This window comes from Artibeus jamaicensis, unplaced genomic scaffold, assembly GCF_021234435.1.
Source record: "Artibeus jamaicensis isolate MK-2021 breed Jamaican fruit bat unplaced genomic scaffold, CSHL_Jam_final contig_444, whole genome shotgun sequence".
In the NCBI taxonomy this organism is placed as follows: Eukaryota; Metazoa; Chordata; class Mammalia; order Chiroptera; family Phyllostomidae; genus Artibeus; species Artibeus jamaicensis.
Genome location: NW_026521831.1, coordinates 11,619,459 through 11,643,908, shown reverse-complemented (window position 1 = coordinate 11,643,908; position 24,450 = coordinate 11,619,459). Strand labels below are relative to the sequence as shown.

Here is a 24,450-nt window from a genome sequence, read left to right as displayed (position 1 = left end):
CTGGACATGAGAGACGGGTCTACTCTCCTCCCCAACCCATGCAACTCATCCGGGTAACTGCCATCCAATGCCCACCTCAGGGCTTGCTGGGGAGGGGATGCAGGCAGCGAAGATGGAGGGTCCCCGTCTCAGACCACCGCATCTGAGCTCTCATGACTGTTCTCTCACAACCCTAAGCACCACCTCCTCCACGCAGAAAAACACTTTTTTCTGTTCTTAGGGGTGGGAAGCTTTGCCTCATCTCAAGAGATATTCACTCAAGCATGTTGTTTGTGCCCCAGACCTTTCCATTCTCCTGAGTTGCCTAAATTTTTTAAAACTCAAAGCCTGGGGATGTCTTTCCCCTGCCTCCACCTCCCACTCCGCTCCCAAGAGTTCCTTCTAAGAAACAAACGCTGCTTTAACTCCTGCAGTTACCCCAGGCCGACAGGGCAGCCTCACCTTCCATCAGCAGCAGACTCAGAACTGAAGGCCCTTTCGTCAGCAGACTGGGTTCTTGCACCGTCAGCCCCAGGGAGAAGTTGGAACTGGGCGGGACTGCATTCCCTTCCCCTATTCCACAGGGTGGCCGGAGTGCCTGCCACTGGCCAGTGCTGGGTGTCCATTCTGTGGCCTCAGAAGACCAGATCACTGGCACACCAGAAATACAAACTCCCTGAGGGTAGTATTTTGAATAATTGCTCATTAGTTTTGTTCTTATGTCAGTGTTTCAAATACCACAAGAGACTCAACAGCGCTCGGATTTCCAACTCTTCATTTGATAACCCTCTGGGTCAAAAATACAGTATTGCCCAATACTCTGAACTAAATAAAAAGCAAAATTAATGAAAATTATTCAATGTCTTACTGCGTAGAATGAGCAATGTTTCAATATAGGTCAGCTACAGTTCTTCTCCTATTTAATCAAAAGTAAAAGTTTGTGTTCCTCTGTTTTTTTAACTACAACCTTTTTTTAAAGAGCAAAACACATAAAAATACCCTTTTCTAAAAGCAAAAGTATAGTCCATTGAGGTAAAACAGGAGATACTGAGAGTCATGAAATACCCGTGTGCAGATGCAACAGATAAGCAGATGTGGAAAACCCACTAAAAATGACAATTCCTGTGTGTGAAATGAAACCATTACTCTCATTTTTGTAAAGGATTAAGGGTTTTATTATTAACTTTTCACATTATACTTAAATTTTTCATCATTTCAGTAAAAATATAAAGTATTCTGAATTCTTACATTACTATATGCTCAAATGCTTGGCAAGTTCTCATACACTTTATACATTATGTTATTACTTTTATTATTCTCTATGAAAGACCTACAAGGGAAGTATAGAAACCTTTACATTCCTGTTATGTCCCAAATAATCTCAAGATTAAACGTCATGGTCATATCACAAGACATCTTTTCTATCCCCGAAGAGACTTTTTAAAAGGCACTAACAACAACCTCTAATATTCCTTTACAAAAATAGACTTAAATTGTCCTGATTACAGTTTTTAAACTTAAAGATTTCTATCTTTAAGTTTAATTCTGCCTTTATTAAGTAATATACCCCCCCTTCATTTGTAATAAAAAAGTTTAAGATAGCAAAGTTCAAAAGTGCTGTCTGACTTTCTTTTATCCGAAAAGTTCTGGGAGCTAATTTCACCTCAAATTAAACCACTTACAGATTTGGCCGCAGCTGTCACTGCTCCAGTGTTACACGAGTGTTCACGATAACAATCTATGTCTTTCATACACACATTTTCAAGTTTCATAAACTTGTTGGTTTTCCTAAAACAGTTAGTTCAACTAGTTTTAGCATGGTTTCAGCAATCATTGTCTTCTATTTTGAGATTCAAAGGAGAAAATGTTTCTACAATACAATACTATACAGCTAATCCTTTAAAGAACCAAAGGCTGTCAAGTCAGCTACCTTACCTTCCTGAGCTCCGCTGCCACCGCCATTAAGCCAGGAAGCATGCTCAGTATATGAGCCCCCAGAGCTTCCTCTGCTGGTTTTTTTTCCCCCCAAGGATGCTGACCACCCTGACTCCATGTAAAACATCCTCTCCTATCTCACACATCCAATGACTCATCCTATGGCTTTGTACTTGTCTTGGAGCATTTTTGCCATTGCATTATGGTTTCTATTGCACATACCTTTCTCATACATTAGGTGATAAGCTCTTAACGGGCTATACTCAGGTCTTAAATACCTCCTAGCACTTTGCCCTAAGTGTATAATAGATATATTTGTTGACAGAACAACTGAATTAATGAATCAATGAATCATTGAATTCTAACACATTCTATTAAATAATTCCCAAATAATTTTGGTATACAATTGTAATTAACATGCAAAGAGAAAAGCGAGTTATAAAAGCATCCTACAGTAGATAGTAGATAAAGCACATTTTAAGGTATTCAGGAAACCTTTTTGGTTCAGCATTAGCTAAGGGGTATCCTTCTTGTTAAGGTGCTGCTTCCTCATTGGTTTGGGCTGAAATGCAAGTGCCATTTCCTCTCTGCTCCAGAGTGTGGGTTTCTCTTCTCGATGCAAGCAGACTCATCTGGCTCCTCATCTCACAAAATCGTCACCCCAAGGAACGTGGGTGAGTATAAAATTTTAAAATGAGATGAGGCTTTTAAGGAAATAACATACTTTTGCATGTTGTCAGTGGTGTCTGCAACAGTTTGTCTAGTTTAGGTTGAGTATACAAGGCACTGCAGAGCGTCGTAAGAGAGAAGCAAGAATGACACATGTCCCTCTGCTCTGAGCAGTGGTAAAACGATGTCAAAATTTGCGTTTCCAAATAGTTGGGCAAAATGATCCATATACAAAAGAAGAATGTTCATGCTGTTTCCTCTTTGAGAAGCAGTATATGGGCAAACTGAAGTAAGTGGTTGGAAAAACAGCTCAATAGCCTAGAAAATCCCTCGCTGTAGAAGGAGTTGCCACCGTTTTCTTATCAGCACAATGGTCTAGTGATACTTTTTATACCATCAGAAATAATGTACAATTTGGAAATAATAATGTCATTATTAATAAGTGTTGGGCACATAGTAAAGTCTAATAGGTAGCTATTAAAATAATAAACAAAGGCACGTGTTTTCCATAACAATGTGGACAAACATTTTATCTTTTAATCATTGTCATCAATGATTTGTACGATTTTAGGAGCCAGTTAAGAACAGATATATTTTAATATCCCGTGGATTATCTTCTTTTGGCCATTGGTAACAATCAAAACAAAAATCGAAAACTCATCCACACTTCTCAGAACTGGTTCTAAAAATAATTTTTCTCAAAGTTTGATTCATGAGCATACTATCTAGAAAGATGTATGAATAATAAGAATTATGTATTTCATTAAGATCTCAGATTCACACACATTAAGTTAACAACTATTATCTGCAGAGCTGGTATCGTATGTGAAATGTTACCGTTCAGAACACACTGGGAGTGCCTCTGGCTTCTCTGTTAGACTCTGGATAGATGGCCAGAGATGCCCTCCTTTTAGCTAATCTACGGTAAAGGCTACCCATATTCTAGGTGCTCTCTTTGTGTGTTAAAGACATTTAATTCTCGAAACTCTGTGAAGTGGGTACTATCTTACCCTGTGAAAACCAAAACTTAGAGAAATGAAGACACCACGGGCAGATACCCCACAAGGACAGCTGAGAGCACTTCCAGCTCCAGAGCAGCCCACACATCAAACCACCGCAACCACGGCCTCTGTTGCCCACAGAGAAGACACCCAGCATCTGTTTCATCGAAACTTTCCATCTGTGGTTATTTCCATCGAGACAGAAAGTGTTTTTACACAGAAAGAAATTTCTTTCTCCGAGAATTGTATAAGTCTTCCTGAAATTATTCTTTCCACTTTATTCATCTTATCTTTTCTTTAGAGAGAAAAGATATTTATTGAGTACCATGGATAAAGGAGGAAGGGGAATCCATGGGCCTTCACCCAGCTCTCTCAGTCCTTGCCCCAGGAGAGGACATTCGCATGGTCCAGGTGTTCTCCCAGACACAGGAGTCTAGTAAGGGACAGATGCTGTGCACTCATCAGAGTTCCATCCTCCATAGCATGTTCGGTCCTTCGTGCGTCACAGACTGCTTTCTAGTGTCGTTTTCCTTCTTCCTAATTTACAGCCTTTCTTTAGTAAGGACTATGGGGGTAAGTCTTCTGAATGGTAGCTTATCTGAGCATGTCTTTAATTTTTGCTCTGCTTTGAAATTTAGTTCTGTTCAGCGCACAAGTATAGGATGACACATTTTCTTAGCGATTTGGAAATAGTAATCTGCTGTCTTCTGGTTTCTATTGTTACTGCTGTGGAGAAGTGCTTGGTCAGTCTGAATTTCATCCTTTGTAGCTGGTGCATCTTTTCTCTCTGGCTCTTTTCTTAATGTTGTTGTTGTTGTTGTTGTTGTTGATGATCTGCAGCTTGGTTGCAGTGAGTTGAAGTGTGGATTTCCATCTTCGTTCGTTTGTTTTTAATGCTCGTTGGGATTAGCTGGGCTTCATAAATTGGTGGATTCCATGTTCTTCATCAGTTCTAGACAGCTGCCAGTCACATTTCTTTTGTGTTACATGTCTATTAATTTTCCCTCTAAAGCCTTTGTGGATCTGGTACTCTTCATTTTTTATTTTGCTGAACCTCCCACACAGAGGTTTCTCTCTCTCTCTCTCTCTCTCTCTCTCTCTTTCTCTTTCCCTTTTTCTGTTAATGAGTTTGTATTTGGTGGAAGTCTGCCTGTGAGAATTCTTTGAAGCCTAGGTTGGGGACCTTTCCTCGAGTAAAGATTTGTATTTTCTTCTTCTGGTGCCTAAAATCTTTATTTCTCATATAATAAAAATTTTTGGTGCATTCATTTTTATATTATTTAAAGCATTCTTTGTTTTTATGAATGGTTTTTTGTATGTGAGGGAGAAAGTTAAAGCATTTCCTTTTTGAGGAAGGCATATGTGTTTCATCTGCAGATAAAACATATATTGATTGTGAAGATTCTTTATCTCCCATCTCACTTAGCCTTTTGATGTCACTTTTCAGCTTTTTTAAAAGATTTCATTTATTTACTTTTAGAGAGAGGGGAATAGAAGGAGAAAGAGAGGGAGAGAAACATCAATGTTTGGTTGCCTCTTGCGCACCCCCCTACTGGAGACCTGGCCCACAACCCAGGCATGTGCCCTGACTGAGAATTGACCCAGTGATCTTTTGGTTCACAGTCTGGCACTCAGTCCACTGAGCCACACCAACCAGGGCCTTTTTAGCTTTTTAATTTTTAGCTTTTCAGCAATAACATACATATAGAAAAATGCACATATCCTAAGTGAACAGCTTGTTAACTTTTACAAACAGAACTAGTTTATGGAATAAACACTCATCAATAAACAGAACATCACAAATGCTCAGGTCCCAAAATGCCCTCTTCAACTCATTACCCAGCCCGTCCCTAAGGTAAACGCTACCTGATTACCTGATCTCCCTCTCTCTCCCTCTCTCTCTCTCTCTCTCTCTCTCGTGTTTAATATGACACCTTACATGGTTGTCTGAAATAATGCAGTTCAGCTTTATTGAGAAGGGGGAGAAATGTACAATGGTTCTTCTGGCTTATAATAGATAGATGACTGATTCATAGATCCAGCAATAGAACTTAACATTTTTCTCATCAGCATATTATGAGTAGTGCAAGATAATTTCAACTTTAAAACAATTCACAGAGGATTCCTCAGCTAAACAATAGACTTCAAAATTCAGCCTTATGACTCTGAGAACTGGGAGACGGGTTTTTCTTAGTGTACTAATAGGATATTGGCTAGTATAGGAAAAATAAAAGCCTACCTAAGTAAAATTGTTACATTATCCCTTATAACTTGTTGAGAGCAACACTTTTATTCTTTCAAAGAAAACATGGTGATAAACATATAGAAACATAACAACACATTGTCACCAGATGTGAGGACGTGATACCAGATGGTGATTTTTACAAGTTTATTTGAAGCCCCTGTAGTCATATGGAGAATATAAAAGTGATGTCTTCTAAAAAAAACATGGGATTATTTCATCTGTAATTTGCAGAGATTACTTTTTTTTTTTAGATTTTATTTATTTATCTTTAGATGGGAAGGAGAGAGGGAGAGAAACATCAATGTATGGTTGCTTCTAGTACTTCCCCTGCTGGGAAATAGCCTGCAGGGAACTGGTCTGCAACCCAGGCATGTGCCCTGACTGGGAATCGAACTGCGATCCTTTGGTTCACAGGCCCACGCTCAATCCACTGAGCTACACCAGCCAGGGCCAGAGATTACTATTCATAAGTCATTTTCTTCAACTAGAACTGTTATAGCTAGAGATCTTGTGTTAATCTATTGGTGCTACTATTTAGATATATAATAGAAAATATTCTCTTTCTTCTCAACAAAGCCAGTTTGCATTGCTGCAACAAAAATACCTCAGATGCTAAGGTATTTTTGTACAAAAAGCAAAAGACAAAATATTTAAGAGTTCAGAGACTCTAGCATTTTGATAAAGGATTCTTTCTGAGTTCTACCAATGACATCATTTAACTGCTTCATCTGTGCTTCAGTTCTTTATTTGTAACCCAGGCTTATAGTACATAGCACAGAGTTCTAGGGAACATGAATCCCCAGCACGCATGCCATTTAACACAGTTCCCACAAAGTCTAGCCCTCAGTAGACGCACCACCACACTGACTTCTGCACAAGTTCGCTTATCTGGTGTTTAATCAGACGGTATGTACGCTTTTGTGCCTGCCTTTTTCTGTCACTCTGCTTCTGAACTTCAGCCATGTTAGTTCATGTAGCAATCATTTGCTCGTTTTCACTTACGTATGGATTTTGATTGTGTTGATATACAGCAATGTACTCACCTATTGTACTGCTAAGGAGTACTCCATCTGAGGGATATTACAAAGAGTACGACTGGGAACATCCTAATCTGTCTTTCATTTCATTTCATCTGCTGAGTGTGTAGTTGTAACTCACTGTGGGTTTAGTTTGTATTTCCCCAATGACTCATGAAGACCCAGTATTCATTTACTATTAACCTGAGATTTGAACAGATTTCTAGACTCAAACCCTGTTCTGAAATGAGGACCAGCCAGAGACCACGATTATGCAAGGATTTTTAAAATAAATTATAGCTCATCATACTACCAGAGCTGAGACGGAGAACTAGCAGTCTGCAAATATCTGTGAAGTTTGTCTGCTTGAAGGCAGAGGCTCCTGGACCCCAGCATGTGTGGGATGGCCCTAGGTCACATCCTACCTGCATGGGGCCACTCTCTGTTTCCAGTTCTCCGGCAGCCACAGGCTCTGGTTCCTCCTGGTCCATGTCAGCCCCGCCCCTGGATATCCAGGGCTTCACCGCTCACTTACCTCCCTCATCTCAGCTGCCACTTCCTCTTTCTGTCACAATTTTCTTCCCTCTCTGGAAGGTACACATATTGATTGAAAGGGCTATTTCTCACATTCTATTCCTATTTTTATGTGTGGCAAAACTAGAAGATTTCAGTTCTCCACTTTAAGAGTGACATATTTACAACATGTACTCTGGATATTAGTTACTCTACAACAAGAATCCTTGTGGTGACAGGTCTCTTTTGTGTTTGTGGTTCAATGACACTTGGAAGTCAGTCTTCTGATAGTACAGAGGCCCCACAGCACACAGAAAGGAGGCAAATCTTTCTTCTCTTGCCTAGAGACTCTACAAAGCTTTCTGTGGACATCCCCATCAGATAAGTCATCCGAAGCACCCGTGGGCCTCGCCAGCAAAGGAAAACAGAGAAAAGTGTTTCTCTACCTCAGTGTGGAGGAAAGGACAGCTTCCCTATTCCTGCATGAACCTGTGACTTCTAACTTTTATTTAAATCAAAATTAACTACCCTAATAAACAACCAGGCATAAAGGAGGAAACTGATGTTCACAAGATTTTAACCAGAACTGAGAACACTCTGCCCCCTATTTCACAAGGGATCAGAAAGAAAAAACGACTTAACCGACAAACGAAGCAAAGGGAAAAGAGAAGTGGTAATGTTATCTAATTGTGTATGAAGGTTCAGCAGGCTGTGATAGATTAAAATACTTTATCAAATCTCTTGTGGATCTATTTTCTTGGCTAATAAGCTGGTTTTGAAAGTGCCTTATACCTACGGTGCATTAAAAATGTGAAGTCATACAACCATACAGTTTATCACGCACTGAAAAAGCATTTACTGATTACAAATGTATCAGTGAATTTATCATCTTTTTTTGTCTTATTTTGTTTTTGTTTTTTTAAGATTTTATTTATTTAGTTATTTGTTTGTTTGTTTGTTTATTTTTAGAGAGAGGGGAAGGGAAGGAGAAAGAGAGGGAGAGAAACTACAATGTGTGGTTGCCTCTCATATGCCCCACACTGGGGACCTGACCTGCAACCCAGGCATGTGCCCTGACCGGGAATCAAACCAGTGACACTTTGGTTCACAGGCCTGTGCTCAATCCCCTTAGCCACACCAGCCAGGGCTCATCATCTTTTTTATTAGCTCTTAAAATGACTTTTTAACTTCAGTCTCGTGTTCTCAGATCACGACCAGTGAGAAATGTAATTCCCTCTAATCTGGCATTCCTTGGATCATTTTTATTTGAAGTAGGTAAAATATCTCAGGTTGATTTCATCTATTGAAGGCAATGAAATCATCTTTCCATTATAAACACCTTTATTGTGATTTAACGCAATTTTGATATCTCTAACCAACGAAATAAGAGAAGATTGCTTCAAAATCATGATGTATCTGTTAAACATCTAAACTATTCTAGTTCATCTTTTATTACAGAAACACAGGCATTTGAAAAAGAGATAGCAATCTCTGTGAAGACTGAAGGTGTAAGTATTTGCATCTGCCCCCATCTCCCAAGTTTCACGACAGGAAACAAACTGGGGACACCACTCTCTGAAAGACTGACCCTTGACACTTCTCCTTCAGCATTCCATGAGGATGGACACACGGACGTCTGCTCCTCAAAACTGACAGGCCACTGTAACTAACCAGCAGGTGCCTGGGTTCTGACTGCACGCCAGTGACATCAGTGTGAAAGCCATCCACAGCCTTTTTTTTAAAAAGCACTGATGCACTAATCAGAACTTTTGGAAGCAAAGAAAAACTGAAGAAGTCTTGGTGAGAGAGCACTGGATGTCGAGAACAGTCTAAATGGGGCAAGGCTTCCTTTGCTATCTGGCTTCTAAGACCTAACGTGATTACCACGTTGGAAAGGAAAAAATGAACACCACGTGCTTTGATGAACAGCACGACCTGGATCACTACTTGTTTCCCATAGTTTACATCTTTGTGGTCATAGTCAGCATTCCGGCCAACATCGGATCGCTCTGTGTGTCTTTTCTGCAAGCCAAGAAAGAAAATGAATTAGGAATCTATCTCTTCGGTTTATCACTGTCAGATCTGCTGTATGCACTCACTCTCCCCCTATGGATTAACTATACTTGGAATAATGACAACTGGACTTACTCTGCTGGATTATGCAAGGTGTGTGCTTTCTTCATGTACATGAACTTCTACAGCAGCACAGCCTTCCTCACCTGCATCGCTGTGGATCGGTTCTTAGCAGTTGTCTACCCTTTGAAGTTTTTTTTCCTAAGAACAAGAAGATTTGCGTTCATGGTCAGCCTATCCATCTGGGTAGTGGAAACCATCTTCAATGCTGTCATTTTGTGGGAAGATGAGATATCTACAGAATATTGTAATGCCAAGCAGTCGAATTTTACTCTATGCTATGACAAATACCCTTTGGAGAAGTGGCAAATTACGTTCAACTTGTTCAGGACATCTACAGGCTATGCAATACCTTTGGTCATTATGATCATTTGCAACCAGAAAGTTTACCGAGCGGTGCAGCATAATCGAGCTACAGAAAACAGTGAAAAGAGAAGAATTGTAAAACTACTTATTAGTATCACGTTGACTTTTGTCCTGTGCTTCACTCCCTTTCATGTGATGTTGCTGCTTCGCAGCATTTTAGAACCCATGTCTGTCCCCGAGTCTGGGAAGCAGACTTATAAAATATATAGAATCACGGTTGCACTGACCAGTTTGAATTGTGTTGCTGATCCAATCCTGTACTGTTTTGTAACTGAAACAGGAAGGTCCGATATGTGGAGTATATTGAAGTTCTGTACTGGGAAGATTAATCAGTCACACACCCTTTCTATGTCTGCAAAAGATACTATTGAGTTAGACATCCTGGAGTAGAACCAAGGAATTTATTGTAAGGTACACAATATTATATCATCAAGATTACATTTTGAAAAGAAAACTTAGCCTGGGATAGAACTAAGTTTTCCACCCCATGCTAGGTTGTATGAATATCTTAACATCCTCTCCAATGGAAGTGTTTTAAAAGTGCCCTGTATACCTCCCTGACTTTTATTAAGTGAATATTAAACAAATTTAATATTTTCCTAATGACTTGGGATCATTATTACTGATGAGAACTGTTTCAGTATCTGTGCTATAATCCCTGAAAGGTTAGTAAGATATACAGGACTGTGTGTCTTCCATTTAGTGACCTTTATGTCCAGTTTTTGTGATTTTTCTCACTCTTTCTGTAGATTTCAGGCTGTCTGCTACAGCTTCTCCCAACTGTATGTGCTCGTCTCCAAGAACCCTAACCACAAAATACTGCTTCTAATCTCCTCACGCATTACTAAATATCTGTAGAGCCCACTCTCTGTAGTGGTTTGTGTTTAGTACTGGGGTTACAAAAAAATGGTCCCATGAAGCCTTGGGAAGCTCAGTTCAGTTCAGACGCCTAGTCACTTCTTTGTAAAGGGACAGGAGATGGGCCCAGAGGGACAGTGTGAAGGCTCTGTCCATGGTGGAAAGCACACGCATGGTGCGGGAACTCTGTCAGCTGTTCGCAGACCTTCTTAACCTTCTTTCAAATCATATTTTTGTTTTATTTTGACTACTTGAATGTTCACAGTTGCGTACATGATAGTTGAAATTAACAGAAGTTAAACATTAAAACAAAAAATTATAGACAAAAAAGATATTTGTTGTATTAAATGTTACATTCAGAGACTTCCTTTGGGACTCAGAATATTTAGAGAATCTTGATATAGTATACTTTCAAATTCTCACTGGAGAAATCACTCTGCCTAGTTTTAAGTAGGTATTAGGTAAACCCTTTCCATAACCAGTGTATTTTTTATCCTACTCTTCTCCTTTTCTCCTTCCTTCTTTTTTTCTATCTGTTTCTTCAATTCTCCCCAACCCCCTGCTAAGAAAATGACCAGACAGCAAATGTTTGGATTAGATTTGCTACCCTCACGTTGGAAAGCAAAAAGCCAGGTAATAAGACGTACTCGTCTCCTTTTAATAAGGAATCTCTAGACACACACTGAAAAATCGGTGAGCCCAGAAACTGACTACATTTGCCAGAAAAGTTTTCTGTGATGATGTGTCCGGGAGAGAACACCTTTGCTCAGAGGCCATGCGTGTATGCTGTGTTCTTTGCATTTTTTCTGGTTATAAAGTTTTTAGAGAATAAATAAATTGTGTCTGGGGACTCAGAGAAACACATGTGCTGAAGTACTGAAGATAAACTGTTAAAACGAGAAGTAACTGAAATAGTGCAGGTCATTTGATTAATTATTGATGAGTTATTGCCAGCCTGTGAGTTGAATACTTGTAAAACTCTTGTGTCTTGTCCAAGATCACAAAACTTCCCAAGATTCCTGACTTCCCTCCAGACTTGCTTTGCCTCTTTTGTTGATTTATTTACTTTAAAAAATATTTCTACTATTTCTTTTTTAGGCATACTAATGACAAATGCCTGAAGAGCTGTTCAGGGTAGTCATTGAATTTTGGTCAGGAAGAGAGGGAAGAAAAGAGTTGTTCCATTAATTAATACCTCTTGGAACCTGATTAATCATTGGACAGTAATTGAACTGTTACAGACACTTGATTAAGATTCATCCTAATTGATTAGATGAAGAGATAGTGAGTACACATATGTTACACCTTTAATAAGAGTGTTCTACCTAATGATTAACAGCAAAACCATTGTTATGGGGTGTGGTGAGGTAAGTTCCAAAGTAAACCAGGCTGTCAAAGCCTTGGAGCAGCCCACGCTTCCTATCAGAGCAGGGCCAGCCACAAGAATCCACGCTGGAGGATGCTCAGATGATGTAGGGCAAAGCCGTGACAGGTGACCCAAAATTATCCACACTCTCAACACTGAAAAGTTAATCCTTTAGTTTTGAAAGGCTATTCAGGCTCTTGATTAAAGTTCTCCATTAAACTGAAAGTACCCCAGGAGGGACTAAGACCTTGTAGCTTTCATCAACTGGGACTTTGTTGTCAGAAGACGCAGATTAGAACACTGCCGATCTACTTACATACAAGATGTTTGACCTCAAAATTTGTTGTGCTCTCCCCAAGGCTGTTTCTATAAACTGCAGAGACAAACTCTAACAAGGAGATGTGAAAACATTTTGTAGATTTTGATGAGATTTCTTAATGTTCATCGTTATTATTCTCATCGCTATCAGGAATTGGGGACAACTACCCAAGAGATCAAAGAGTCCTGGAGGAACACTGTGGGTGGGAATGTAGCAGTGTGGGCTGGTAGGCGAGGCTCTAGCACGCACTGCGATGGTTACTTCCTCCAGGTGGTTAAACACATCCACGAATGTATCTTAAGGGCCTTTCTTGTTCCTAGTTCTGTGGGACACCTTCAATATGCCTGCTCGTAGGAGTTCACAGTTCTAAGGAGACATGCTCAGGATATTATCATAAACACAGAGATAAACATCCACTTTTAATTTGTTTAAATTTTTGACTTTTTATTTTCTTATTAAGAATATCATTTCTTTAACTTAATGAACTCAGGCCTCTGGATAGGCCAGTGAAGGGACTGAGGATAGGTGTTTTAAACCTCTATTTTCCCTACCTCATTTGGGGACGCTTCTATTCTTTAATGTCATGATCAAATAAACAATTATTCACCAGTTGCATCTGCTGACCTTGTGAACTTGATTCTTTTATTTTTAAACAGATGTACCAATATTAAAATAGAATTTGTGATACATAGCACATAGGCATTTCTTGTTATAATACTTATCTTGCCCTGGGCTTTTGTTTTTTTGCCAGTCATCACCATCATCATTCTGTCATTTATGCAGAGGGCCCCTGATGTTTTCTGGCTAAACCCATCCACAGGTTGCTATGGAAACACAAGAGCTACTGAGACACCCTGTCCCAGGAAAGCCTTTGCGATAATGGGTTTCTTTGTCTATGTCCGACTGTTCCTCCAACAGACACACCCACACACAAATTCATAGTCATGGACACACAAATAGCCTGCCCCTTCTCACAAAAACAAACAAACCACCCCTGGTCTTTTTAGCACATGCTTGTGCTGCTTTGTAAGCTACCTCATACCAAGTGGCAGAACACACATTACCTCCCTCACTTCTGAAATAACGCCGGGTGCGGGCGTTTTCATGTTTCTGTTTACAGACTCAGCAGCCAGAAGGCCATTGCCAAGGTTCTTCCTCCCTATTCTTCCTCCCTGCTTTCTCCCCTGGCCAAAACTGGCTGCCCAGGGAGCTGTGGGAAGAAAATGTTGATCTACATTTTTTTCATTCCTCCACTATTCTGAAAAGGTCCGGTTCTGACTGAGATGTTTTATTTACAGCTACTGAGTATGTCTTGTCTTACTTTTTTTCATAGTATGAACATCTGATTCAAGTGAAGTAAAAATTGTTTGGCCATATTTTTTTTTGTTCTTTGTCATTTCATACAGCTTAAAGACAGAGCACAACGTGTTTAGGTTTGTGTTATTAGCTGCATTAGCCAAATTTCCCTTATTAGCAGGAATAAGCCGATGATGGCAGAATCCAGTCCTCTTGCCTGAGAGGGAAGCGATGGGAAAGTTAAGATTCCTCTCCTCTGAAGATCCTTTTCTTCCTATATCATTTGCTGCTGGCTAGGAAAAATCACACAGGGGCCCCGTTTGTGGCCACTAGGTGTCGATCACGTTCTATTTGGAACTTTGAAGTTTGTGGCAAATGGCCGCTCCCCAAGAGCAAAAAGTAGCTTAGGGTGACATTTTTCTATCCAAGAAACAATTGAGAAATATCTCCTATGACTTGGAAGTGAATGAGGAGAAGGGCCGAAATTCAGTTCACAGCCCTTATTTCTCTGCTTTCTGGAAGGCTTGATAATCATCAGATAATTTCACTTGGTTTAAACTCCATCTGTCATTTCAGTATTTTTTTTTCAGCCTCTGCTAGAGTCAGTCCACGTGTTAAGAGCACATTCACTGAGTTGTGTAATTTCTGCAAGACTGTGGCTCTAACGTGGGTACTTCTCCTTTAGTTATCGTACTCAGGTAAGACAATACTATCTCCCTTTCATATAAATAGAAACATTTGAGCTATAAGCTGTTTGCCATTTTGTCTACTATGATGAGATTACTCTATATAAAAGTCAAGATATAATTCAACATATGTATGGTTTTTAGCTTCTAATTTATTATTCTTAGATCTCAGCACTAAAAAAAATTACCTCTATTATTTTGAATTGTTTAAATCTGTTCTTCTCCAAAGAACAGTAATGCAACCATGTTCTACTTAAATAGTATTTGCATATTATTAAACATGCAATGGCCCATAATCTACTTTTCTCCCTGTAATTTTATTAAGCCCTTTATTAAGCACCAGTGGATTTTTTTTACACATGTAAAAATAGGTTATGATTCCTCAAATAATGTTGCGATTTGGTATTCAAAAAGCAAGCCATATAAAGGAAGGAGCTATGGAAGCCTTCTCATCATTCTCCAGTGCAAGCTTTAGAATAAAAATAGAAATTTTATTACTTGGGAAATTAAACAGAATCAAGAAATCTTGCCCTATAAGGACGTGACTTGCCGATGTGGTGAAAAATATTCACTTCAGTCTCAGCATTTATTAATCTTCCTTGTATACTTGATTGAACATGTGAACATCCTTCTGAAAGAATCCCATTCATATTTCCAGTCTTGGCTCCAGGACTACTGACACTTACGAACAAATGTGGTTAACTCGGAAACGCTGATTCTTTTGACAGTTCAATGAAGCACAGGAAAGAATGGCGATAGGAGACTAAGAAATACCACAGGGAAGTGTAGTCTTCCCGTGTAGACGTGGGCACAGCGTGACTGCCCACTCTGTCAGCAGAGAGCTCCACAAATTGTGTTCTGACCCTTAAAAGGATTATGGTTAAGGTGGTTCTCCATGGTAATTAATACTGTTTAGTAAATAAGTAGTAATTAGTGGAATGAACTAAGAATGATACAATTTTATACTTTGTCCTAACCCCACAGTTCAGTTTTTAAAACCCTTAGAAGTGTTTGTCTTTTCAGTTAAAAATTTTAAGAGGATCTGGGAAAATAAAGTTAAGAAAGAGTTTTAAAAAACTTTATTCATATTTTTTTATATTTTTCAAAGAGAAAGAGAAACAGATATTACCAATGACATTTTATTCATCTTAAATTGGTAAGAAGATAAATTGTAGTATTGATTTTTACCTGTCATTCTTTATTCATGAGAAATTCTTAAGGATGTTCTTTCCTTAGTTTTGTTGCAGACTGTATGAGAGAGAATCAGTGAATCTCTCTGTTCACTGATTCGGCGCCAAAAAAATATTTCTGCCTTTTTTCTTTAAGCCAACTTGATTTTGACTTCCAGCCCACGTACCACCAAGCTATAGGAAATTCCATCTCAGCCATTACTGGGCATTCCTCCTCTCTCAGTTTGCACCACAATTAGGGCCTTTGATTGCCAGTCTCCAATGATGACCAGGGACAGTGACATTATCTAAGCATTCAATGAACCTCAGTGGTTCTTGGCTTCCCTGACTGTCTTGGGGACACAGGGCTCATTGATAAAACTTAGTAGAAGCCAGCTAATGGCCCAGACTCCTGTGCATCAGGCAGACATTCCCTTCAAAATCCATGTGGTTCTTGGCTTCAGGAATGGAATGTGTACCTGCGCTAATCCTATCAAAGCAGTCGAGTCTACTGATTGACTCAGTGGTGAGCATGTGACCTAAGATGCTCAGAATGCCAGGACAAAGGCTGTTTCTTTCAATGATGCGTTTTGCAGATGATGTACCTGGAATCTCTGTGGTCATCTTGTGATTATGAAATAGCCAACATGTAGAAGGAAGGACAATGCTGAGGATCCAACAGCACGGCAGCTGGATCCTATGACGTGATCAGTCCCCACGCATTGCAGTTACACGGACCAAATAAACCTCTTGATCTTCAAATGAGTCAGGATTTTTTTTTCTTGAACTCCAAAGACCCCTGATGGAATGTAGAACACGGAAGTGAGGGTGATGTAAGTTGCAGAATCTAGATTGTTGAATAGGTGATGGGGCGGTGAAGTCAGCAGCCCTTGTTACATTTCCTGCTGCATCCAGGGACTCAGAAAATGCCTACCAAGGCTCTCACATCAGGGAATTGTCAGGAAAGATGCAAAACTTTGGTGTCCTTGAGCTTAATCAGGTCCTGCATGAGAAAGGTAAAATAGTGCAAATTTTTTGTGAGAGTCGTCCAGATATATTTTCAAATCTAGAAAATACTACTGCTCCGAGGGGTCCATCTACTGAAGCAATGTGTTTTAATGCATCAGGAAAAGAGTGACTTTTAGCTGAAAAAAGGAAGTCAGTATTATCTGAGTCACTAGTGAGCAGAGTCCCCAAAACCAGGCGGTGTGGAGAAAGAAAAATATTCTTAAAATCCCTTAGGTTCCCACTTTATAAAAGAAAACTAGGCCTAGGTGACTAAAATTTGGAGTTTCCTGTAAATTAAGTTTCCTGTAAATTAAGGGAAGTGGGGAAGCAGTTTTGATGCAAACAAAGTTCTTGTCCTGCAAGAATATGGAAAATTCTGACCTCCTGGCCTCAGTGGACTGTGAGGAGAAGTGTTAGAATGAAAACATCAGGCACAAAATTTGAACCTCATGGACTGTGGAGCAATAGGAACTTCCAGCATGGGTGGGGGAGAGTAGTCAATGCTTGTAATCTGCTTTCCCTGTAGGCATCTGCAAGCCTTTGGGATGCACATTAACATGGATGCTCATCCAGATGCTCATTAACATGGTACAAACGTCGAGAGCAGAGTACAGTTGTGCTGGATGAGCACTGCTCAAGCCATCCATGCCTACGGGGCACCATTCACGTCGAGGGCCCATAGATTTGTACATTCACCACAGCAGTTTCGGTGTAGATGGCAGCAAAGTGTTCTAACAAAACCAGCATGACAATTACCTGGAAGGACAGTGTCTTAAGGAAGATACATCTTTTTCAAATTTGCCCAGAAATTTATGTGAGCCACTTATCCCTGCCTCTCTCCTGCAACCACAAGGCCCTGTAAGCCTCTCCCACCCCAGAGTATCATGGGAGGAGCTAGGAGAGATGGAGTACAGCTGAAAGGTTGAGCATTTAGTACCCCAAAGTAGCTGAGTTACCCCAATGATGCAGTTTAACCAGGAAGAGATGGAGATATTTTTAACTCAGGAGTGAAATGATATTTTTATACCCTGCTATCTAGCAGGTGGGTGACTCAAGAGAAAGAACAGAGAAGGAACAGGAAATAAAGATACATTTTTACAGGCACAATTGAATCATACTGTGATCGTTGTGTATATATATATATATATATATATATATATATATATATATATATCCAAATCTTTAAGCCTTAACTGGAGGTGGCCTGCCAGAACAGAGACAGAAGAAAACATCCCTTGTTTTAAAATAATCCTGTCTACCTGTGGCCTGCAAGCCAGGTTGACTACAGGTCCAGTCACTAGTGAAATTTTTCTTGAACTTTAATATTTATAAGAGGCTGAGTTTAAAAGATTCCTTTTCAGTAGATCTGAGGTAGACGTGGAGATCCTGCATTTCTAACAAATTCCCAGGTAACACCAAGTTTCTCAGGCCCGGGGTCGAGGGGGTTGAGTTTCACGATTTCAGAGTCAAGAGCAGTGATTCCCAGGCTTTCACGTGCAGCAGAATCATCTGGGAGGCTTCAAAGCAGAGTGTTGGGCCCCTGCAATATTGTAAGTTATAATAAGAAATGCATTTTTGGTCTTCATCCCCATTTCTGACACAGAGTTCCTAAAATCCTTGTTACTTCCTAAGGCTAAAAGTACTAGGGGCATCTCTTGGTCTAATATTTGGACTTTTACTGTGTCCCTGACACAAAATTCCCAAAACTCTTGTAATGACGTGGGTGGTAAGAGTGTCTTTGTTTTAATGAGGTGACTGGGTGGGTTCCTGGATGGCTCCGGGGTGAGGACTGGATTGAGCAGATCTATGATCAGATTAGAATTGTCAGTCCCACCCACCATCCTCCAAAGAGGGGAGAAGGGCTGAAAATGGAGTTAGCAATAATTGATCATGGCTACTTGAGGAAGCCTTCATAAAATTCCAGAAGCATAGGTTTCAGAGCGTTCTTGGGTTGGTGCGTACATCCACATCGGGAGGGGGACACACCCTAACACAGGGACACACACTCCAGCCAACTGACACCCTCCTCAGAGAGCTGCACTAGGACCAGCGTGGAGACCAGGAGAATGAAGTTGCCTTTCCACCCAGGAGCCATCCTGTCCATACCTAAGATATCTGTCCCAAGAGAATATAGGAATCTTGAATTTGCGTATTGAAAAGATACTAAAAGAATCTTTAAAATAAAAAAGACTAAATAAATAAATAAAATTTAAAAAGACTGTGTAAGTCAGCAAGGACTGACATCCCTTCCATGTGAAATCCAAGGGTTTTTTCTCACCATGAGTGGGAGTGAGGTTTTCAGGGCAAGACGATAATAGTTTCTTTCCCACATGCAAATGCTGTAGGAAAAAATGGGACCTCATTACTCAACAAACATTCAGCAAGCATTTGACAAGGTCATGCTGTCACGTTCGTTTTACATGAGCACTGTTTATGTGCACAGAACTTTCACCTACAGGAAAACAAGAGCAGAAAGCAGAGCTGCTGTGAATGGGCCAGAAACTGGGTGCAGGAAGAATGGGTGCACAAAACACTCTTCAAAAACTCTCCTTCCTCTTTACTTCAATTTCTCTGTTTCTCAGGCATGTATCTGATCAAAAGAAATCAGTCCCTTCCAAGGAGATCACTCATAAAGACAGAATGTTAATAATCGTGATATCTACCACATCTCACTTATAGCAGGCATTAAATATTTACTTGGTCAGGGATGTGCTGATTAGATTGGAAGAGAAATATCATGACTGATATCTCTGTACTTGGTGGATGGAATTGAAATGGGGAAGATCAGATGAGCTCTCCCGGGAATGTCCGTGGGGCCAGTAAGGACTGGGTACGGCTCTTCTCTGCGGGAGCCTTCACTGGGTGGAGAGCAGGTCTCCTGTCCGCTATCCCCGGTGTGCTGGGGGCAGACAGTGAGCGCGCTGTTGCATGACTGTCCTCTTAGATCCAGCTGAGAAGGAAGATTGGCCACTGCTCCTCCTTTTCCATATTCAGCTCTAGAAGGGCATTTGAAGAACATCGAGCAAAAAATCCCCCTATAATAATAGGTAAGGAATCGGAGCCCAGAGAGGGAAAAAAATTTACTAAAGGTCATACAACTTCTAAATGACAGAGACTGGAATAACTTTTAAGTCTCCCAGGTCAGGAGTTTTTCTTCTGCTGCAGACTCATCCGAATGCAAGTGATTAATCAAACTGTCAGAGGGAAAAATTCTGGTACGGCTGAGTTAAAATGCTCAACTCGCGGTGCCAGAAGACATTTTAGCCGTCTTCTTGTTCCATCTTTTGTTATTTTGGCTTCACTATTTTTACTTTATTTATTTATTTACTTACCTACTTGCTTATTTACTTATTTATTTTTGCTGGCATGTCAAGGATCATTATCAACACCTCCAGGCTTAGTTTCCACTACTTAGAAAATCCAATAAGATGAGGGAGTTTCTTTGCTGACTTTTCTGGTGTAAGTTGTAATTCTGGTTCGCCTGCCCACGTTCCCCACATGAAACTGACCGCTGCCGTTCGAGGTGGTCAGTCTCAGATCTCGCCCAGACCACACCCGCTCCTGGAGGGTGGGGCGGTCAAACCCCAGCCATGAGACTGAAGGAAGAGAGAGATGGTGGCTTCTCCAAGGACCATCAGAATGTTGTGACCAGAGGAGGGGAAGAGTCTGTTTTTAGGACTGCATCCTTCTAGGCCCGTGACACCAGACATGCCCCTTGTATTACTCTTAATTGAAAGGGATGTTAGTTTACTTAACTTTATATAAGGGGAGAGGTTAGAAGAGTTCTTTGCATAGAGCACAGACACCACTCTGGAGAGGGCAGCTGGACTCAAGCTGAGACCTTTAGTACTGATCTGGCTTCAACATAGGAAAGAAAAAAATACTCAAAATTTCCTCACTCCCTCTCCCCAATTTTCTGCAGGAGTTTTCTCCGGGATGAACCACAGGGAAGCCAGATAGAGGGATCCCATTGTCACGGTTCCTAAGGCACAGAACTGGATGGAGGAGGTTGAAGAGGACGTCCGGAGGAGGAGTAGACAGGTGTTCCATTTCTCAGTGATATTTACACTCGACTCATGAGTCAAATCAGGGAAATATCCATGAGATGTCTGATCATATGCCCTTGTCTACATTCCTGCACTGTAATGTTGCCTGCTAAACATTCATAATAAAAACCCACAGAGACACTAGGGATTGAGCATCCGTGACAAGAGTATCAGTGAGGTTCGCTGGTGCTTCTCCTTGGCTTTGGGTCATGAGATTTGTTCCAGTTTTTGTTCCTTTTTCCTTATCTGTGGGACCTTGAACAACTCACTTAACCTTTCAGAGACTGAGTTTTCTCTTCTTTAATATAAAGGTATTTTCCCTGCCTTTTTAATGCTGTCTCTTATTCAGCACAAATGAAATACCGGATATGGAAGTGTTCAACAGTGATAAAGTACTACTCGAATATTGATCACTTCAACCTTCATATGTGGGCATAAGAAATATATTAAGATGTTTTATTTATGGGTAAGAATTTTAATAATTTGTCACCAGAAAAAGTTCTAAAGCCCAGTCGACTCATTCCGTACGTGGCAGTATTTTTTGCGATGTCAGAGTTTAAATGAATTAATGATAAATTAACCTCCAGTTTACTCCAGGCTTGCATTAAGGAAATGATTTTCTGTGATTCTGTTTAATGCTGAAAAAAATTCATCAAGCTTTCTGCTGGCCACTGAGACACTGTGCTTATTATCTGTTTATGAGCAGGCAGAAGCGCAGAGTCTCCCTGCATGTCCCAGTGAGTTATGAAAGTCCTTTACGAGCACGGCATTAGCCATGGATCTTCCTGCTATCTCCTCCCCGCAGTGTGCTGAGGATATTTTCCATAATATAACTGGGCTTGTCACAATTCATTTCTGCACGGCTGATTCCTAGGATGATTGCCTAGATCTCTAAAGCCCGGGTTGGAAGCTGTGGCCAGATAACAAACAAGTTTACAAAAAATAGCCACCTTCCCCTCAGCCCCTCACACCTCCCTTTTTTCCTCACCCCCAGCCCTCTCTAAATATTGTGGTTCTTAAGAATTTTTTGATCACATTCCCATATTGTCCCAGTTCCTTGGGAGCTCATCAGTGATAGCTGTCATGAGTACTTTGAGAGTAGACTCTGCGTTGAGAACTGGACATCCAATATTTTACTAATTTCGACAACAATCTTTTGAAGTAGATGTGAGCGTCTGGAAAGACTGAAGCTTAGAAAGGCTAAAAACAGAACAAGAAACCCAAATGTCTGGGTCAAAAGCCTGCGACCACAACCCCCAGGCTATCTAGTCTGGCATTACTGCGTTGTTCCAGCTTATTTTCTGTCTCCCTTACACTGAAGCCTGACTGACTGTCAGTAAGAAATGGTCTTACTCAGTTAAAAATGCAGAGGGAGTTTTGCTGCTCCAGTTTCAGGAGATACATATGTACATGTTGCAGACACAATGTAGATACTTCACTGGGAAGATGGTCACTGTCCCCTGAGGACTCCACGTTAACCACTGAGAAGGGAACCATAGTATCAGTTCTCTGTCAGTCACTATGAAGTCGAAAGTCTAGTTATTCTGATATCACGCACAACTCGAGCCACCAGTCAGCTAAATCGTTAAGACAGTGTGTTCAGCTTTGCAATTGTTATTATGATAAAAATCAATATATAGAACGTAATTAAATTTTTTCCTAAATTATGACTATAAGGGTTAGTCCTGTTGATAAAAAAAAACTTTACCCCGCTAAAGCCCCCAGTTTCATGCCATTCATATTCCATTTCATTTCACTTCTTAAGTGCATAGAAGTGTATGAGAAAAAAAATGCGTACTCATCTTTTTTAAGTGATATTCTAAGTAACAGTGAACAATGTAATAGGAATAAAAGAAAAGCACTGCATTTATTTATTAATTCTTTCAATAATTATGTCCAATGGCTAATTTTTGGTAGGTGCCAGAAACATTAGGCAGCTTGTAGTCTGATCGGGGGTCCAGGGACAAGCAATAGTGAGTGTGAGGGAGTAGTGTGTGTTAAGTAAGAGTTAAGAAGGGTGGGCGTGCATGGTCACTGCTTGCCCAGTCTCAGAGGGTCCAGATTCCTGCAGGAGAACTCACTGTCTCCTCTGAAATCAAAGGGCTGAGCAGGCATTAGTCAAGCAGGGGAGGGTATCTCGGGTTGGGAGGCAGCGCATTCAAAGGCCCGGCTCCGTTTTAAGGAAATGAGAGTAGTTCAGTGTTGTTGAGCTGACTCTGGGGGAGGCTGTGGCAAAAAATAGAAGGTGGGAAGCAGAAGTTAAATCTTAGAGACTCTCTTAGCTAAGGTAAATAATTTGGACTTCTTTTTTGAGGTCAATAAGTAACCAAGAAAAAGACTTCAGCATATGACTGACACAATCAAATTTGTGTTTTAGGAAGATTACCTGGTTTTCAGTGTCCAAGAGGACACTGGTCTAGGTTGATGACCTTCAGCTCTGAGGAATCGGAGCCCTTATTTGCCTTGTCTCTGTTGGGCCATAGTTGATGCAATCCCATATTCAATTAAGTATCAGTTCCTATGAGGACAAAGTTCTGTGCCCCCCAGTGGAAGATGTCCATTGTAATTAACCTGCTACCAAAGGGCTGGCTGATCTCCTCGGTCTCTGCTGATGGCAGGTTGGACAGTCAAGTGCCGCACCGACTGGATCGGAGAATTCGCATGCAAGCCTCTGTCTCTGGCACACGACTACTCTTTCCATTCTCCAGCACAGAGGCAATCAATGAGAAAGACCGGCTGAGATGAGAACAAGCCATCCTTTCCCACTGGTTTCTGAGAGACCCTTCTGTGGTAGACGTTCTCTGGTGGGCAAGCAAAGCTGCACACTTCTGCTGTCTCCTGCAGGCCAGTCTACAGCCTCTTCCCCAGACTGGCTCGTCCCTAGTTTTCCAATCCTGTTGCTTCCAGACTGTAGACCAGTCGTCCATATAAAATCTCCCGCTGGGTAATTTCCTATCTCTTCCTTGACCAACGGACAGGGCTGAGATACAGTTAGTATGTTTTCTCAGGGGTGGACCCACAAAACTGAATAATCAGCCACATTTAGTGGCAGGCTGATTGCTAACAAATCCTCATACTGTCTCTCCTCACATCCCTTCTACTTTCTCCTTACCCTTCATTCCTGCTCTCTGGGATTATACTGTGCTTTAAGCTGTACTACCAAAGGAGCTCAGGCTAAAATGGCTGGTATCGGGAATGGCCCTAGAGGTCAAAGTATCAGGATGGGATTTTTAAAGCTATATTACTAGTGGTAGTTACTAGTGTCCTGCTTTGGGTGGGTGCATAGAAGCTGACTGAATATTCATCCCAGCTTGGAAAGGTTTAACTGTAACATCCCACTAATGGCAGCTGTAAAGAAAGAGTGCCCAAGTGTTCCAGACTTACATCCTCATTCTCATAAGCTTGGCATTCAATGGGCAGGAGCAGACACATTACTATGTTGTCACACTTTTCTGAGCCTCTAAAAAGAAAGCTGTCTCTGAAGAGCTGTGGGTGAACAAATAGGTAACTGACCAGGTATGGTGGGTGATCAGGTACATTAGTTCACTGTGGAATAGTTCAGCACTTCTCCTTTTTGATGACTTGGTAACCGAGGGCATTTTCTACCTTCACCGATTCCATGTTGTAAACCAGTAAAACTGCATTGATGTGTATAAGTGAATCGCCTGAGTGCTTAAAAGATTGATGTGTGGACTCCAGCATTTAAGTGGGAGTCTCTAAAAATAGAGCCCAGATAGCTGTATTTTAAAAGCTCCTCTTGTGGTTGTGATGTAAATCCAGGGCTGATTATGCCACTAAGACCAAAAGAGAGAGGAAGGGGGAGGGGAACTTACATTCATTGAACA

General features: G+C 40.7%; 1 protein-coding gene across 8 annotated transcripts in view; it reads left to right on the top strand.

The window, feature by feature from the left end:
• The first annotated feature begins 2,484 nt into the window (after positions 1 to 2,484).
• GPR65 (G protein-coupled receptor 65) overlaps positions 2,485 to 24,450 on the top strand; it is a 39,222-nt gene continuing 17,256 nt past the window's right edge. For 2 of the 8 annotated variants that reach the window (XR_005080320.2, XR_008391801.1), the window contains exons 1-2: positions 2,486 to 2,588; positions 20,482 to 20,600. Coding sequence is in view for 1 of the 8 variants with exons in the window: in XM_037130293.2 (XP_036986188.2) it covers positions 9,261 to 10,247 (987 nt within the window). In the remaining 7 variants the exon portion in view is untranslated. Of the gene's footprint in view, positions 2,589 to 8,816; positions 11,580 to 14,301; positions 14,395 to 20,481; positions 20,601 to 24,450 lie in introns of those variants that run through there. The other 6 variants (XR_005080317.2, XR_008391802.1, XM_037130293.2 and 3 more) reach the window with 5 other exon arrangements.